At 63.0% G+C, this 14003-nt stretch overlaps 1 protein-coding gene across 2 annotated transcripts; it reads right to left on the reverse strand.

Moving 5' to 3' along the window:
• Positions 1 to 834: 834 nt before the first annotated feature.
• Positions 835 to 13624, reverse strand: ARHGAP45 (Rho GTPase activating protein 45). Of its 2 annotated transcripts, XM_007460398.1 has the most exons (23): positions 13438 to 13624; positions 12298 to 12628; positions 9088 to 9231; positions 8811 to 8895; positions 8662 to 8734; positions 8434 to 8500; positions 8206 to 8343; positions 7996 to 8060; positions 7703 to 7813; positions 7345 to 7425; positions 5481 to 5669; positions 5109 to 5246; positions 4817 to 5007; positions 4573 to 4697; positions 4416 to 4499; positions 4177 to 4281; positions 3890 to 4062; positions 3362 to 3550; positions 3130 to 3267; positions 2670 to 2896; positions 2377 to 2587; positions 1574 to 1682; positions 835 to 1205 (listed from the first exon to the last, which is right to left on the reverse strand). In XM_007460398.1, the coding sequence occupies exons 1-23, from the start codon at positions 13525 to 13527 to the stop codon at positions 835 to 837; spliced, it is 3435 nt and encodes a 1144-aa protein (XP_007460460.1). In that variant the 5' UTR covers positions 13528 to 13624. The 2 variants fall into 2 exon arrangements, with proteins under 2 accessions (XP_007460460.1, XP_007460459.1); XM_007460397.1 differs by lacking the exon at positions 8434 to 8500 and having other exon boundaries at positions 8206 to 8392; positions 8641 to 8734; positions 13438 to 13527.
• Positions 13625 to 14003: the final 379 nt, after the last annotated feature.

The raw sequence follows: 14003 nt of genomic DNA on the forward strand, positions 1-14003 counted from the left end.
CAGCCCTCTGGGATAAACCCGACTGGGGTCTCTGAGCTAGGTGGGGGGTGCTCGCCTCTTCCTCGCTGTGCCGTTCACATGGTGGCCGCTGTCTTCCAGAGGCCTTTGGTGCAAGTAGATTTCAGCTGCGGCTCCTCAGCACAGCAGCCACACCTCAGTGCCCGGGAGCCACCGGGGGCTGGCGGCCCGAGTCAGGAGTCAATGGGCATTGGTCCCCGTGGCCACCTGGGCTCCCGCGCCTGACGTGGCTGCCTTGTGGTGGAATTTCTTCTTCACAGCTCCCTGCCCCGCCCCTCAAGCCCAGCGAGGAGCTGGGGACGGCGCTTAGTGCCCTGTGAGTCTGGGTCGCTAGGCCACTGCTGCCAGAGAAGACAGGCTGAGGTTAAAGACTTTATTTTATGCAAAAGGAATGTGCCCGTCAGAGAACTCCATCGTGGAACTTCACTGCATCCTCAGCCCCAGGTATCCAAACCCAGTTTTCTATAAAAGCCAGGGCATCCCAAGGCTGCCTGCCCACCATCCACAAAGACGTCCAGCCCTCCTCCCAGCTACCGTGTGGCCTCAAGGCGTCCAGCCCTCCTCCCAGCTGCCGTGTGGCCTCCACGGCCCAGCGCCAGGGTGGGCAGGGTCCCTCCCATCACAGCCCGGGCGACTCCAAGAGCAGAATCCCCCAGCTCAGCGGAGTGGGGCCTGATGGGCATGCGGAGCAGCGCAGGCAGAAGCTTCTGGAAGAGTTGGCCAGTGATGCCCTCACCGCTGTGGGCGGAAGGAGAGGCCTCTCGGTGACGTGTCCACAGGGACAGGAGCCTGGAGCAGACCTGCCCGCTGCCCCAGCTACACGAACTCCGGCCGCCTCTCCCAGCCCGCGCACCCTGCCAGCCGCCCGCCACGGAGCCTCACGGCTGGCAGGCGGGCCACAGCCACGTTGTTGCACTGGTTGGTATTGTGCTCGGCGAGCCGCTGGGCCGGTTCCTCCCCGAGGTCCTCCCAGACCCCAGGCCCGGGCGCATCCTCCTCCTCCCCGGTAGCAGTGCCCAGCTGCTCCTCACTGCCGCTGCGACTGTCCCGGCCGCCCTCCATGCCCGCCTCGCCGCCCAGCTTCTCCAGGAAGCCAAGGCGGTGCAGGGCCACCCCGCCCGCCGGGGATGGCAGGTCCGAGGCTTCCTCCAGTTCTGAGTCGGAGTCATTGGAGGCAACGTGGGGTTCTGGAAAGTCCAAGGGAGAGAGACAGGGACAGACAGAGACAGATGGACAGCCTGTGAGCAGGGTGGGGGGCACTGGGCGGAGGACTGGGGGCCCGCCTCCCCCCCAGCAGGCCCAGCTCCCTGCTTAGGACCCTCCCGGGTCAGGCGGAGGTGCAGGGTCTCAGACACTGGGGTCGTTTCCACTTCGGGCTGCCCACTTTTCGGCGTTGGAAAAAAAACACCTCGAAAGGGTGTCTCTTTGCAAGAGTTTGTAACACGTTAGACAGTGAAAAAGCAGGTGACACTCATGGTCTCCACGGGAGACAAACTGGGATGCAGCCCTTGAGGTGGACCCACTGTGTCATCCACCACCTGGGCCCACTGCTCACCGAGGCCCCCATCCTCAGCCTCCTCTGGCAGGGGTAAGGCCACGCCCCCGCTGGCCTCCAGGTACGGCTCCTGGACCACCACCTCGGCCCCCTGGTTGGACGTCACATCCTGCACAGGCGGAATGGAGGTCAGGGAGCGCCACAGTTCCGGCCATCCCACATTCCAGTTTTCTGTCTTGTTAAACCCTAAAAACTGTTAACACCTGCTGCAGCTGAGCACGTGAGGCCCCCGGATCCCAAGTCACGAGCAGGCTGAGCTCGTCCAAAGCCGGCAGAGGCCCTGGCCAGAAAGGCTGAGGCAGGCCCTGCATGGACACCAGCGTGGGAGCCACTGTCCTGAGGCCACACCCAGGCGTGTCACCTCCACAGCCAGAGACACCAGATGAGGGGTTAAAGACGCACAGTGGGGACTGAGCATGGGAGCTGATGCTGCCTGGAAGCGAACAGAGACAAGGCCTGTCGGCTGAGGAGAGCAGCAGGCTGGACCCAGAGGATGTGCTGTAGGCGGCACAGAGATGGGAAATGGGAGAAGGGGCAGGACGGCGGGTCTAGTGCGTTCGGATGTGAGCTCCAGGGGACGTGGGGGAAGGCCGAAGGGCCTCTGCACTGCCTGGGGCTCCGTCCACAGATCTGAACCCACACTTCATCCAGTTCTTTGCTTAAAAGATGCCTGGGTGCCCCGTCCGATCCAGACACCTCCCAGTCCTTCTTCCCGTCTAGTCCCGCTGTGGGTGAGCGAGGTTCCCGGCCCCCACGATGCTCACAGAACCCTGCACCCCTCGCCCAGGGTGGACAACCCTCACCTGGCACCCGGATGCCACCTCAGGCTCCTCCTCAAAGACCAGGCTGTAGTGGGCGATGAGGGTCTCCAAGATGCGGGCCTGGTGGGGGTAGTCCACCAGCGAGGAGAGCGACACGGTGGCCTCGGTGGGCCGGGGCCGCAGCAGCGTGGGCCCAAACACGATGCCCAGGTTCCCCGGTGTCATCTTGTTGTCCTGCTCCACCTCCACGATCCTGGGGGTCAGAGGGTGCAGGAGCAGGTGTGAGCGGCTCCCGGGACCCCGCCGCCCTTGACCCCGGCCTGGTCAGCCCTCACCTGTGCAGGTGCCGCATCAGGTACTGCAGCGTGGCCTGGTTCTCCGGCGGCAGGTCCCGCAGGAGCTCCCGCAGCCGGCCCGCCATGGCCACGGCCACGGCCTCTCTCTCGGTGACATCCAGCCGGCCTCGGGTTGCCGCCTTGGCCTCGGCCTCTGCCTTCAGACTGTCCTTGGCCAGCCCCACAAGCTCATGGTAGAGGCGGAAGGAGATGAGCGGCTCAGGCAGCTGCAGGGTGACAGTTAGGTGTGGGGGTCAGTGGGCCTGGCCCCATACCATCTGTCCTGCACTGGCCCCGCCCCTAGCAGCAGCCCCGCCCCTGACAGCCACCGGTCCCGCCCACCCTGTACTGACCACGACCCTGGCCTAGCAACCACAAGGCCTGCTCAGGGCTGGCCACGCCCCCCACCAGGCTCAGGTCCAGCCCAGGATCTGCTCTGCTCTGTCCCCATCTGTCTCACCTGGCGCAGGTAGAGCTTGAGGACGTTGCTGATGTCGTGGGGCGAGGCCTGCGAAAGCTCCACCAGCTCCTTGCCGTTCTCAAAGGCCTGGCACAGCTTCTCCACACGCGTTTTCACCCCATTGACCCGGTAGATGCCCTGCGGGAGCCCGCAGTCAGCCTGGGCCCACACCCCTCCCCTCCCTGCATGGCCCCTCGGCTGGAGCCCCCACCGCTGTGCCCGTGGCGGTCACCTTGGTGCGCAGTGCTCGCTGCTCGATCTCGAAGACACACTTCTTGACGATGAAGGGCACGCCGTCTGGGGTGCTGCGGGCGGCCTGGCTGAAGTCCTGGCCAAAGAGCTGCAGGCGGCCCTGCAGCTTCTTGTGGCCACACTGGATGGCCAGGGTCTCCAGGCACTTCTTGTGGCAGGCCAGGCAGCACTGGGGGCGGGCGAGGAGTGAGCAGACCTTCCCAGTGCCCCAGCCCCGCGCACACACACCCCCGGCTCTTCCTCCCACCGCGTCCCCCGCTGCTCTCATCACGCCCCTACAGGGCAGCTTTCACCCCTCCTGGTTGGGAGACGTGCCCCTGCCACCAGGGCAGCCTGGGCTGCTCCCACGGCCCTCTGGTTCCCTCAGCACTGGCTGAGCCCTCCACCTGGGATGCTCTCCCCCAGGAGACTACAAGCGCTCCTGGCTTCACTTCCCTCCAGTGCTCTGCGTGGCACAGTCCTGAGGGCGCACGTGCAGGTGCCTCGCTCCCCCGGGACCACCACTCACCTCCTCACACTCGGCGCCCTGGAAGTACACGTAGCTGTTGCACTCCCGGCACTTGGCCGGCGAGCGGAGCTTCCGGAGCCGGTGGGTACGGGCCGCCTTGGATAGCCCCACGTGGCGGAAGGGCCCGCTGGGCATGGCCACAGGCAGCTCCGGGGCCATGCTATTGAGGTCATCTGGTGGGGGTGGGGGACAGGTGGTCAGTGTCACCGAGACAGGTCAGGGCCAGGCGCACAGAGAGAGTCCAAAAACCCCCCTCTCCCCGCTGCCCCGCCCAGGGGTCCCCTCACCCTGGTCAAAGGCTGATGCGCCTGTGCTGCTCTCCTGGTCGGCCAGCTCCTCGCTGGACGACATGGTGCCACTGGAAGACATGCGCTCAAACTTCTTTAAGTCCCCTGAGCAGGAAACGGGGGTTGTCAGAGACTCCCCCAAGGGCCCCCGGCTGCACAATGAGCCCGCTGAAACCTGGGGGCGGGGGCGGCAGCTCTGTGAGCCCCCCACCCCACCCCCGCCAGCCAGGCCCTTTCACCTGAGCCAGGGCTGGGGTCCAGACAGGCGTCAGAGTCTGAGATGGCGATCGGCCACGACTTGTGCACCTGGTGTCCGCGCCCGCCTGCGAAGTTGTCCCCAGTGAAGGGCTGAAGGGGGCTGCAGGGGGCCCGTGCCCACCCCTGCCGGACACTCACCCCTGCGCTCCTTGGCAAGCTCCCCGTCGCCGGGCCCACCTTCCTCTGGGGGGCAGCCCGCGGCCTCCGCCACCGCAGCATCGCTGACGTTGAAGCTGCCCTTTCGGGCGCGCAAGACCGGGGACCTGGTGGGACCAACAGCCAAAAGAAGGGGCCACAATGGGGGTCACTGAGGCTCACTGCCCCCTCCCCCACCTCAGGAGGGAAGTCCGGCTCCCCAGGGCATGCGCAGACGGCGGGGTACCAGGCGTTGGCGGAGACGTGGGGCTCAAAGTCGTAGTGCACGTCTGGCTCCTCGCCGCGCTGCAGCTGGCGCACGTGGGAGGCGTACTGCTGGCCCGGGTCGTACAGCTTGCTGCTCTCGCACAGCATGTGGAAGTGCACTGGCAGCGGGGCCGTCTGCATGTGCATCATCTGGTAATAGGAGATTGTGGCCTGCGGGCAGGCAGGTGGGAGGGGCCCTAAGTGCTGGAGGTCCTGAGGCTGGACGGGCAGCGACAGGGGCGGGAGGCTGGGGTTGGGAGCACGGTGCTCACCGACTTGATGGTCTGGTCACTCTGCCGGATGACCTCCTGGATCTGCCGGAGTGCCGTCACCTTGGTGTCCTCAAGCTCCTGCTTCTGCGTCTTAGCATCCGCCACGCACGTGCGGTACGTGGCCATGGCTTCCTCCGCCTGGGGTGGGGGTGGGGGTAGGGCGGGGTGCCCAGAGAGGCCTCAGCCTGGGGTTCAGCCCTCAGGGCATCTTCAGGCCCCACACGGAAATCAACCAGGCACAAAAGGACAGGAAGGGATTCCTGGCAGGAGGCACAGCCCAGACAAAGGCCCGGCGGTGGGCAATCCTGCACAGGTCAGGGCCTGACGCCATGGGTCTTGTCCCACACCTCCTGCCCCCTGACCCACCCTCACCTTGTTTTTGGCCTCCTCCTCCAGGCGCCGCCTCTTGTCCAGGGTCTTGGAGGCCGCGCCCCCTGCACCCGGGCCAGCGCCCACCTGCTCTTCCTCCGCCTTGGCCACTAGGAAGCGGGCCTTGTCGTGGTCTTCGCAGCGCTGAACATAGCCCTGCTTGGCCTTGCGCAGATTGGACTCTGCCTCTTGCTGTGGACATGGGAAGGACCAGAACAGCACCATCAGCCAGAGACCGCGTTAGGGACCTCTGCCCCCCACATCCCTTGGGCCAGAATCCCACGGCCAGTCAAGCAAACAGAGGCCCCCGCCCAAGAAACAGTGGTGGAAGAATAGGAGGTGACACCTGCAGGGTGACCCAGGGAGGAGCCAGTATCTGGCACGCCCATTTCACAGCCAGGGAAGCTGAGGCACAGCTAAGCTCTGAAGGAGACACCAACTACATCATCCTCTTGACACCTACACCCACACCTGCCAGAGTGACTTGTGCTTCTATCTCTTTCATTTCCTGTCTCAGAGATGAGAACAGTGAGGCTGCTCAGACAGGAAGTCAGGCACCCTCAGGGTTGGCAGGAAGAGCACTTAGTCAAAACCCAGTGGGCCTTCTGGGGCCCACACCTCACAGTCTACACGATCAGAAGCTTAAACATGAAGAAAAGAGCTCACATGAGTACTAGGAGAAACCATGAGAGAATTTCTTAAAATAAACATAGCAGGAGGAAGGCCTTTCCATGCATGACACAGAACCCAGAAACCATAAAAGAGAAGACTGCTACTAACAATCATGAGTTTCAACTGGGAAAACAGGCAACAGGTTAAATCAAAAGTCAAAACAATAAACTGGGGGTGGGGGAGTTTGTAACACATGTCATCAAGGGCTGGGTTCTCTAATACGTAAAGAGCTCTGGCAAGTCAATAAGAAACAGGCTACTGTCCAATCCAAGGTGAGCAAAGGATATGAACTTAGAGCTCACAGAAGAAGAGGAAAAGCATGGCTGTGGCTCAGGAGGTCAGCTTCTGTGCTCATAACATCTGTGACTCAGCCATTACTTTTCGGGCACTGATCTGAGATAAATGCTAGGTCACATGTCTGAGAACGGGGGCACAAGCTCGTCACAGCACTGGTGTTTGAAACAGCAACAGCTGAACAACAACTAAACTGTCCATCAATAGGGATTTAGTGAACTAAGCCCTGTGGCTCTGCAGCTGAACACTTGTAGCTGAGAAAAAGGGAGGAGGAGTTTCACATGGAGTGACATGGGGCCAGTCCCTGGATATGGAGGTGAGTGTAAAAGGCCAGAAGCAGAACAGGGTACTCGGCAAGCTGTCATCAGGTGTAGAAAAGGGGAGAGATGCTCATTTGCCAGATGTGCCACAGGACACCACTAACTGGAGCAGGGGCCGTGGGGGCTCTTTGCACCGCAGACCCTGCTAGCAGGCCTAAAGAGCAGTGCGAAAGGTTGCTAGTGCCTTTGGAACAGCCCAAAAGAGAGGTAGGAAAAGAGCAACACAGAGGAACCTGGAGCATCCACCAGACCCGAGAGAGCCTCAGTTTCCCTCTAACCCAGACCTGTTCCTGGCTGCCACGGGTGACCCGGTCCCTCCGGACATCTGACCCGTGACAGTGATGGGGGCCCCAAGCCAGGGCCTCTCCTGCTGCAGCTGCGGGTAATGGGGCTGGAGCAGTTGGGAGGCAGGACCCGCTCCAACCTGTGACGCCACAGTGAGCTCCACGCGGGCACAGGGCACTCTGCCAGGTGTCCGCAAAAGACCACCCGGGAAAAGACCACCCGGGAGCGCACCAGGGGACTGCGCATGCGCGAGCCAGCCCGCCCTGCCCCCTCCCAGCCCCGCCGCCCCGCGATACCAGCTTCCTCTGGGCGCGGTGCCAAGACTCCTTGATCTCCTTCCTGCGCTTCTCGTGCTCGAGCCGCCGCAGGTTCAGGGGCTGGCGGGGGGGGGGGGGGGCCACCCCTCCCCCTCCTTATCTGCCTGCCCAGGTTTATCTGCAGGGGCCCCTCCGCCAGGTTTTCTCTGGGCTGGAGATGGGATGTCACCCAGCACGTTCCCCTCCTAGGTTCAGCCCCAAACAGCCGTTTCTTCCCACATCCTGTGCTGTCTTTATCTGCAGCTCCTGGGGGGGGGGGGCGGGGGGGTGTGTGGAGACGGGTGTGATGGAGACCCGGGCACCCTTCACCCCACCCACCCTCCAGGGCGAAGCCTACCTGCACGAAGGTCTGGGTCTGCAGAGTGCCCACCGCCTGTACCAGGCCGTGGCCGAACTCCAGGTCCTGCTCCAGGGCCAGCGAGTAGATGGACAGGAGGGGCATGTGCGGCTGTGGGGGCGGGGCCGGCAGTCACGGGGGTGGGACAGGCGCCCTCGTGGAAGCCCTACCGCCTCCCCAGCGCCCTCAGCTGCCCTTGCAGAGATGGGAAACCCCTTTCCTTTGGCCCATCTTTGAGGGGCGAAACACACCCAGGCCTGAGGGACCCCGCCGCGTTCCCTCGAGTTCCCCACCTCCTGCATGACGCTCTGTCTGCAGTTCTGGACGATCTTCTGCAGGCCTTTGGCAAAGTCCATCTCTGCAGGTGGGGAGGGATGTGAGCGCAGGGGTGAGGGGAGGGGAGGGGTGTGAGCGCAGGGGTGAGGGGAGGGGAGGGGTGTGAGCGCAGGGGTGAGGGGCGGGGCCTTCCAGCCAGACCCTGCCCCACGGGCCCCAGCTCGCACCCAGCGCGTTCCGCTTCTCCAGGTAGCCAATGAGGTCCTTCATGTACTTGGCCATGTTCTTGGCGTACTGCAGGGCGGCGTCCACACCCCCCTCACAGCGCTGCAGCAGCGTGTCCACCGCCTCCGGGGAGAGGCAGCCTGCGGGACAGACACCCCTCAGCCCGGGCTTCTCCCCAGCCCGCCCTTCCTTCCGTCCTCAGCCCTCCGCCCCTAGGCTCAGAGACTCACCCTCATCACAGTCCTCACTGCTGGGGGGGGCACCCTCACTCCCCTGTCCATACAGGTTCTCCATGGACTGTACCAGAGGGAGACAGGTGAGTCCAATCTGGGCTGGGTACTGTTTGATGCCCACCCTGCAGGAGACAGTCACCGCCCCCCCCTGGACAGAGCGGGCAGGGGGGACTCACCCGCCCTGCCAGCCTGACCCCGTGCAGCACCCAGGCCATCCCTGCTCACCTGGCCAGGGTCCCCAGGGGGCACTGAGAGGAGGATGCTGCTGTCCACTTCACCCATGAGGAACTCGGACACACTGCAGGGCAGGGGGCAAGTGTCAAGAGGCACATGGGTCCCCACCCCCTGCCACCCTTCCCCACCCCCACACTCACGTGCTGCTGAAGGAGACTGCGATGGTCTCCAAGGCCTTCTCAAATTCCTGCTTGTCCGAATCATTGTTGCACTCATAATGGAAGGCTGGGGGCAGACAAGGACGAGAGGGGTTGGCCCAGTCTGGGAGGTGACCACCCGTGCAACTAACTGAAGGGGGAGCATTGGAGTTTTTGTGCCCATCAAACTCCTATGCATCCTTCAAAACCCACTTCAAACGTCCCCTCCTTCAGGAAGCCCTCCCAGACAGAAAGCCCTTGCTGCCCTGTCCTGGCTGACCTTTGACCTTGGCAATGAGGGTGCCGGCAGCTGTGAGCGACTCCACGGTGTTCAGCAGTGGGTACTTGGAGATGACCTGGTGCATCACGCGGAGGGCCTCACCCAGGCACTCATGGGCAAGCGGCCGGCGGGCCTCTAGGAGGTCTGCCGGGCAGAGTGGGTATGAGCAGGGAGGGAAGGAAAGCCTGCCCACCTAACCACCTAACCCTAACCCTCCTCAGAGCTCCTGTCCCCGGGTGGGGAAATTGAGGCCAAGGTGGGAGAAGATAACTGCCTGAGGCTCAGTGTGTGACCTCATTGGGCGGGGGTGTGTGTGTGTGTGTGAGGAACTGTCCCTCTCTCGACTGCTGGCCAGGTCATCAAAAGTCAGATGTCAGTCTAGGCAGTCCTGCTCAGAACACCTTTTCCTCCTCCCTCCAGAAAACAAACTCCCACTGACCTTCAAGTTGCAGTCCTGGTGCCTCTTCCTCCAGGCAACCCACCCGGCCCCTTCCCTGCCCCAAACTTTCAGGGCTCTGTCCAGCTCTCTCCCAGCCCTGCCTGCCTGGGCACTGGGGCTTAAACACCCCGTTACCTCACTCTCTCCCGACCAGCCACCCCATGAGGCAGGTGCTGTCATCACCCCCATTTTGCAGATGAGGAAACTGAAGCATACAGGGGAGAAGTCATTTCTCAAGGATCACGAAGTTTTTCCATCTCCACTAGCTTTGAAGGCATGAGAATGCCAGGCAGAAGGACCCTGCCTGGCTTTACCATAAGAGCAATGGGGAGCCACAGAAGGTGTTAGGGCAAAGGAGAGTCGAGGTCAGATCTGCATCTTCAAACATGGCTTTAAATGCCCTCCTCAGATGTTCTTAATTGGAAAAAAGCGCTGTGTGTGGGCAGAACACGCACCATCTAGTGGAAACAAAGCCGAAGGAATGTATGGATGGGGAAGGAATGAGCCTGACCCTGAGACCCAGGAGGGACCTGGCCACCAGCTGGGAGTATATCTCCCTCACCTGTGTGCCTCTGACTCTGTGCCTGGTACCTGATGCTCAAAAAAAATAAATAAATAAAATAAATTTAAAATTTTAAAAATGGAATCTGAAAATAGGTGTCTGATCCCTTTTCAGCACTGAGGACCCCCACTGAATGCCACCGACAGGGAGACCCCCACGGAGTCCCTGGCCCCAAATTCCTCCGAGTGCAGCCCAGTGCCTCAGCACCAGGCAGGATTTTGAATCCGAGGCCAACTCAGGGAGGCGGGAAGGAGCTTGCGGAATCCATGAAAGGCCGGCTGAGGAAAGGCCGGGCCACGCCCCTTCCCAGAACATTCCTCCCACACACCAGGCCCCTCGTGTTGCCTGGGCCTCGGTCACCTGGGTCCCCGCAGCACACCCACCTGGGCAGGTGGGACTCTGGAGAAGCCTGGACATGCCCAGCTCAGCAATGGCCAAGGCAAGCGCCGGGCAGCAAATGCCCCGAGTGCCACATGCTCCTGGCCAGGCCCTGCACCCCGCATCCCACACGGTCCCCTCACCTCGGGGCCCCGCCTGGCAGCGCACCGGCGCCTGGTCCAGCGCAGGGTGCACCGTCCCGCAGATACACATGGCGCAGCCGTCAGGGCGCAGGGACCGTGAATGCGCAGGCCGGGCTAGGCAACTGGCTGGTCCGGGGTCTTTGGTGCCAGGTCCTCTGCAAGCAAACCGGCTCTGGCCGGTCCGAAGACCCACCCCCCTCCGAGGAAAGCTCCGCCCCGGCGTCCTGCTAGCTCCCCAGCCTCAGGTAGCAGGAGTCTGGGACCCAGGGGGATGCAATTTGATTCGGGATGGGGCCGGCCAAGGGCAGGCAGGGAAACAGGCCCAGGTACAGGGCGTGGGGAGGCGTGGGGAGGTGTGGGGAGGTGTGGGGAGGTGTGGGGAGGTGTGGGGAGACCCCGCCCACATGGATCCCACCGCCCACTGCTTCCTAGGTGGACAGCACGGGGTGCCCAAGCCCTCTCACTGTCCGCACAACAATTACTGTGAGCTGAGGACATCAGGTTACAGCCAGCAACTCCCCAGGGCGTATCATTACCCCGTTTCACAGATGAAATGCCAGAGGCTTAGAGAAGGGACAGCTGATCCAGTCTCACAGCCTGGCAGGGGCAGCAGCAGGATGCAAACCCACATGCTGTCTGCTCCAGACCCTTCCCCTGGCCCAGGGCTGCCCCAAGGTTCAAAGAAGGGTGTTCCTGCCGTGGCCCATCCTCCTGCAGGACGCCCACTGGCTCAACCCTACCCAGGCCTGGCCTCCAAGGAAGCACCAGGATCGGAAAGGAACCGAGATTAGAGAGAGTTTCCCCAGGAAACAACTCCAGCCCCACCCCAGGACCAGATAATCCTGGGGGCTGACACCCCCCCGACCGAGCAGAGGCCCAGCCAGCAGAGCCCATTAGCGCCTACAAAGCTGAGGTCTCTCTCCAGTCTGAGGTCGAATCCGGGCTCTGGCCCCTCCTTGGCTGGTTGAGCCAGGAGTCAGGGCCCCTCTCTGGGCCTCAGTTTCCTCATCTGTAAAATGGGCACCTGTGGGGAGCAGGCCAGAGTGTTTAGCGTGGCCCTGGCACTGCGGTTTCTGGCAGGAGAGATCATAGTGCCCTCCTTGGAGGCCAAAGACAAACAGGAAGCAGATGAAAATAACTCGGCAGGAAGCTGGGCTGTCAGCAGACGCGTGGAGAAAACGGAACTGCCATCCCACAGGCCGCTCACTCCTGCAGCTTACGTGCCGGTCCTGCCCCTTGTCCGTCCTGAATCTCTCTCTGTCCAGACCTCAGCCTGCCTCCAGTCCATTCCAGTCCAACGTGCAGATCTGACCTTGTTCCACCTCTGCTCTAACACCTTCTGTGGCTCCCCACCATCCTCAGAATAATGTTCAGGGTCCCTCTGCTTGCCATTCTCAATGTCTCCACCCTCACACATTTCATACACCCGAACCTTGTTCCCCGAAATGCACCTCCACTCCGTGTTTCTGAGCCTGTGCACATGACATTCCCTCTTCCTGGTTGCCGCCACACTCCTATACATGCCTCAGAACCCTAGCTGTAATGGCTTTTTCCACGAAGCCCTCCCTACAGCCCTCTTTGGAGCCTCCCCAAATCCCCCCCTCCACCCTGCCTCGACGCCACAGGGTTTGGGATACCTGTGTCCAACTGCCTTCCACCCAGGCCACGGTGTCCCTGCCACTTCTCACCTTCACGCAGAACACACTCCTTCAGCTTCTCAAGGCCCTCGGCAAAGCGGGCCACGTCAGCCAGCAGGTGGGAGATGTCCTCCACAGTGTCGGGGCAGGGTCCCTGGATGGGTCCCTCGGCTGGGCTGGCTGTTGACAGTGGGCTGCGGTGGCCACGGCCCAGCGTCCAGGTGCTGGCTCCGGACAGTGGGAAGCCGGCAGCGCTGGCATGGCGGCTTAGGCTGGTGGGCCTCTTGAGTGTGCCCGTGGCCTTGGCATTCAAGGCCACACTTGGTGGTTCCAGGCTGGGTGCCAGGGACACTGCATCAGCCCCATCTTTCCTGGGCAGCTCCTGGAAGGGTGGGGGGAGCCGCTAGAGCAGGTGCCCCCACTGGGCCCTACCTCAGTTTTCCCAGAAGTGAAGTGGGGCTCTGGAGGGTCTTCAGCCTGACCCCACAGGGGGTCAAAGGCCACAGGTCAGAGGGCTGAGATTTGGTGTTGTGCCCCTCCCACACCTGTTACCCAACATCCTCTTCCCCAGAGCTTTCACAAACAACGGCCTCTGCCCAAACCACAGCCGGGGTGTGGGGGAGGGGCACCCCACTTCCTGGGGGGGGTGGGGTAGGGAGGGCCAGGGTCTCCTTAGCTCCCCTCAGGGGAGGCCACTGCAGACACACCTACTCACTGGTAAAGACACCTCCTCGATTCTTTTACTCTGAGGGTCCACTAGGCCCCTGAGTCCCGCGGACACCACAGGCCAGCTTTGTACGAGGCCCACCCCACGGATCTCGCTGCACACTCTGCTCGCTCTAAACCTTCCCCTAGTGGCTGGGCTGTAGCTCTCACATCTAACTGTGCCTGGACCCAGTGTACCCACACTCCCTGGACCCCACAGGCAGCCCTGGACGGGGTGGGGTGTGCAGTGGCCATCCCAAGGGCTCCTACTGTGAGCTGAACGTGGGGATCCCAGCCCATCCGGCGTGGCCCCTGCAGTCCAGCCTGGGGCCGTGGCTGGCTCCAGCCCCGCGCCACCGGCCCAGCACGGCACTGCCGGGCCCTGCCCCGCCAGGCCCGAGCGCAGGGTGTTCCCCGGTCCCCCTGCTGCCCGGGTGTTGCTCCAAGATCCCCGCCCGCTCCGGCTCCCAGCAGAGGCTCACTCACCCCCGAGGGCTGCGGACAGGGGCTTCCCGCCCTGTTCTTTTTCGAGATAGAAGGGGTTTTCATGAGCTCCCGCTTCTTCCTGGAGAACATGCTGTGGACGGGCCAAGTGGCCCGAGGGGCCCGAGGCGGGGCGGGGCGGGCCGGGGGTCTCAGCGCTGCAGCTCCGGGTGTCAGTAGCCTCGGGACCACATTGTCACTGGCCACCCCCCACAGCTGTCAGGCCCACGTGACAGGCCCAGCCCTCATTGGCGGGCGCTTCCCCCCACAGGAAAAGGCCTCTGGAGGCGGTGACTCAGACCCGCCCCTGACCCTCCCCAGCCTCAGCCTGCCCCTCCGCTCAGTGGGCTTGAAGGTGGGGTCCCAGGCTCCACCCCCAGCTTCCGCTTTCAGGAGCTCTGCGCACGCACGCACATTGGTTGAGGTGCCCCTGCCTGGCACTGGCGCCCGGGCAAGGCCCTAGCGGGCACATGGGGACTGCAGAGACGTTGACTCCCCCCACTTGGCCACACCCAGATGCACCCAGAAGTGCAGACACGGGAGCACGATGACACGCAGGGGCATAGGCT

This window comes from Lipotes vexillifer, unplaced genomic scaffold (assembly GCF_000442215.2).
Source record: "Lipotes vexillifer unplaced genomic scaffold, Lipotes_vexillifer_v1.1 scaffold225, whole genome shotgun sequence".
Lineage (NCBI taxonomy): Eukaryota > Metazoa > Chordata > Mammalia > Artiodactyla > Lipotidae > Lipotes > Lipotes vexillifer.

Coding starts and splice junctions, on each gene's coding strand:
- ARHGAP45 (XM_007460397.1), bottom strand. CDS start 13,527: ATGTTCTCCAGGAAGAAGCGGGAGCTCATGAAAACCCCTTCTATCTCG. Junction 9,232..12,297: donor GGAGTGTGTTCTGCGTGAAG/GTGAGAAGTGGC, acceptor TCTGCCCGGCAG/ACCTCCTAGAGGCCCGCCGG. Junction 2,588..2,669: donor CTGATGCGGCACCTGCACAG/GTGAGGGCTGAC, acceptor TCTGACCCCCAG/GATCGTGGAGGTGGAGCAGG.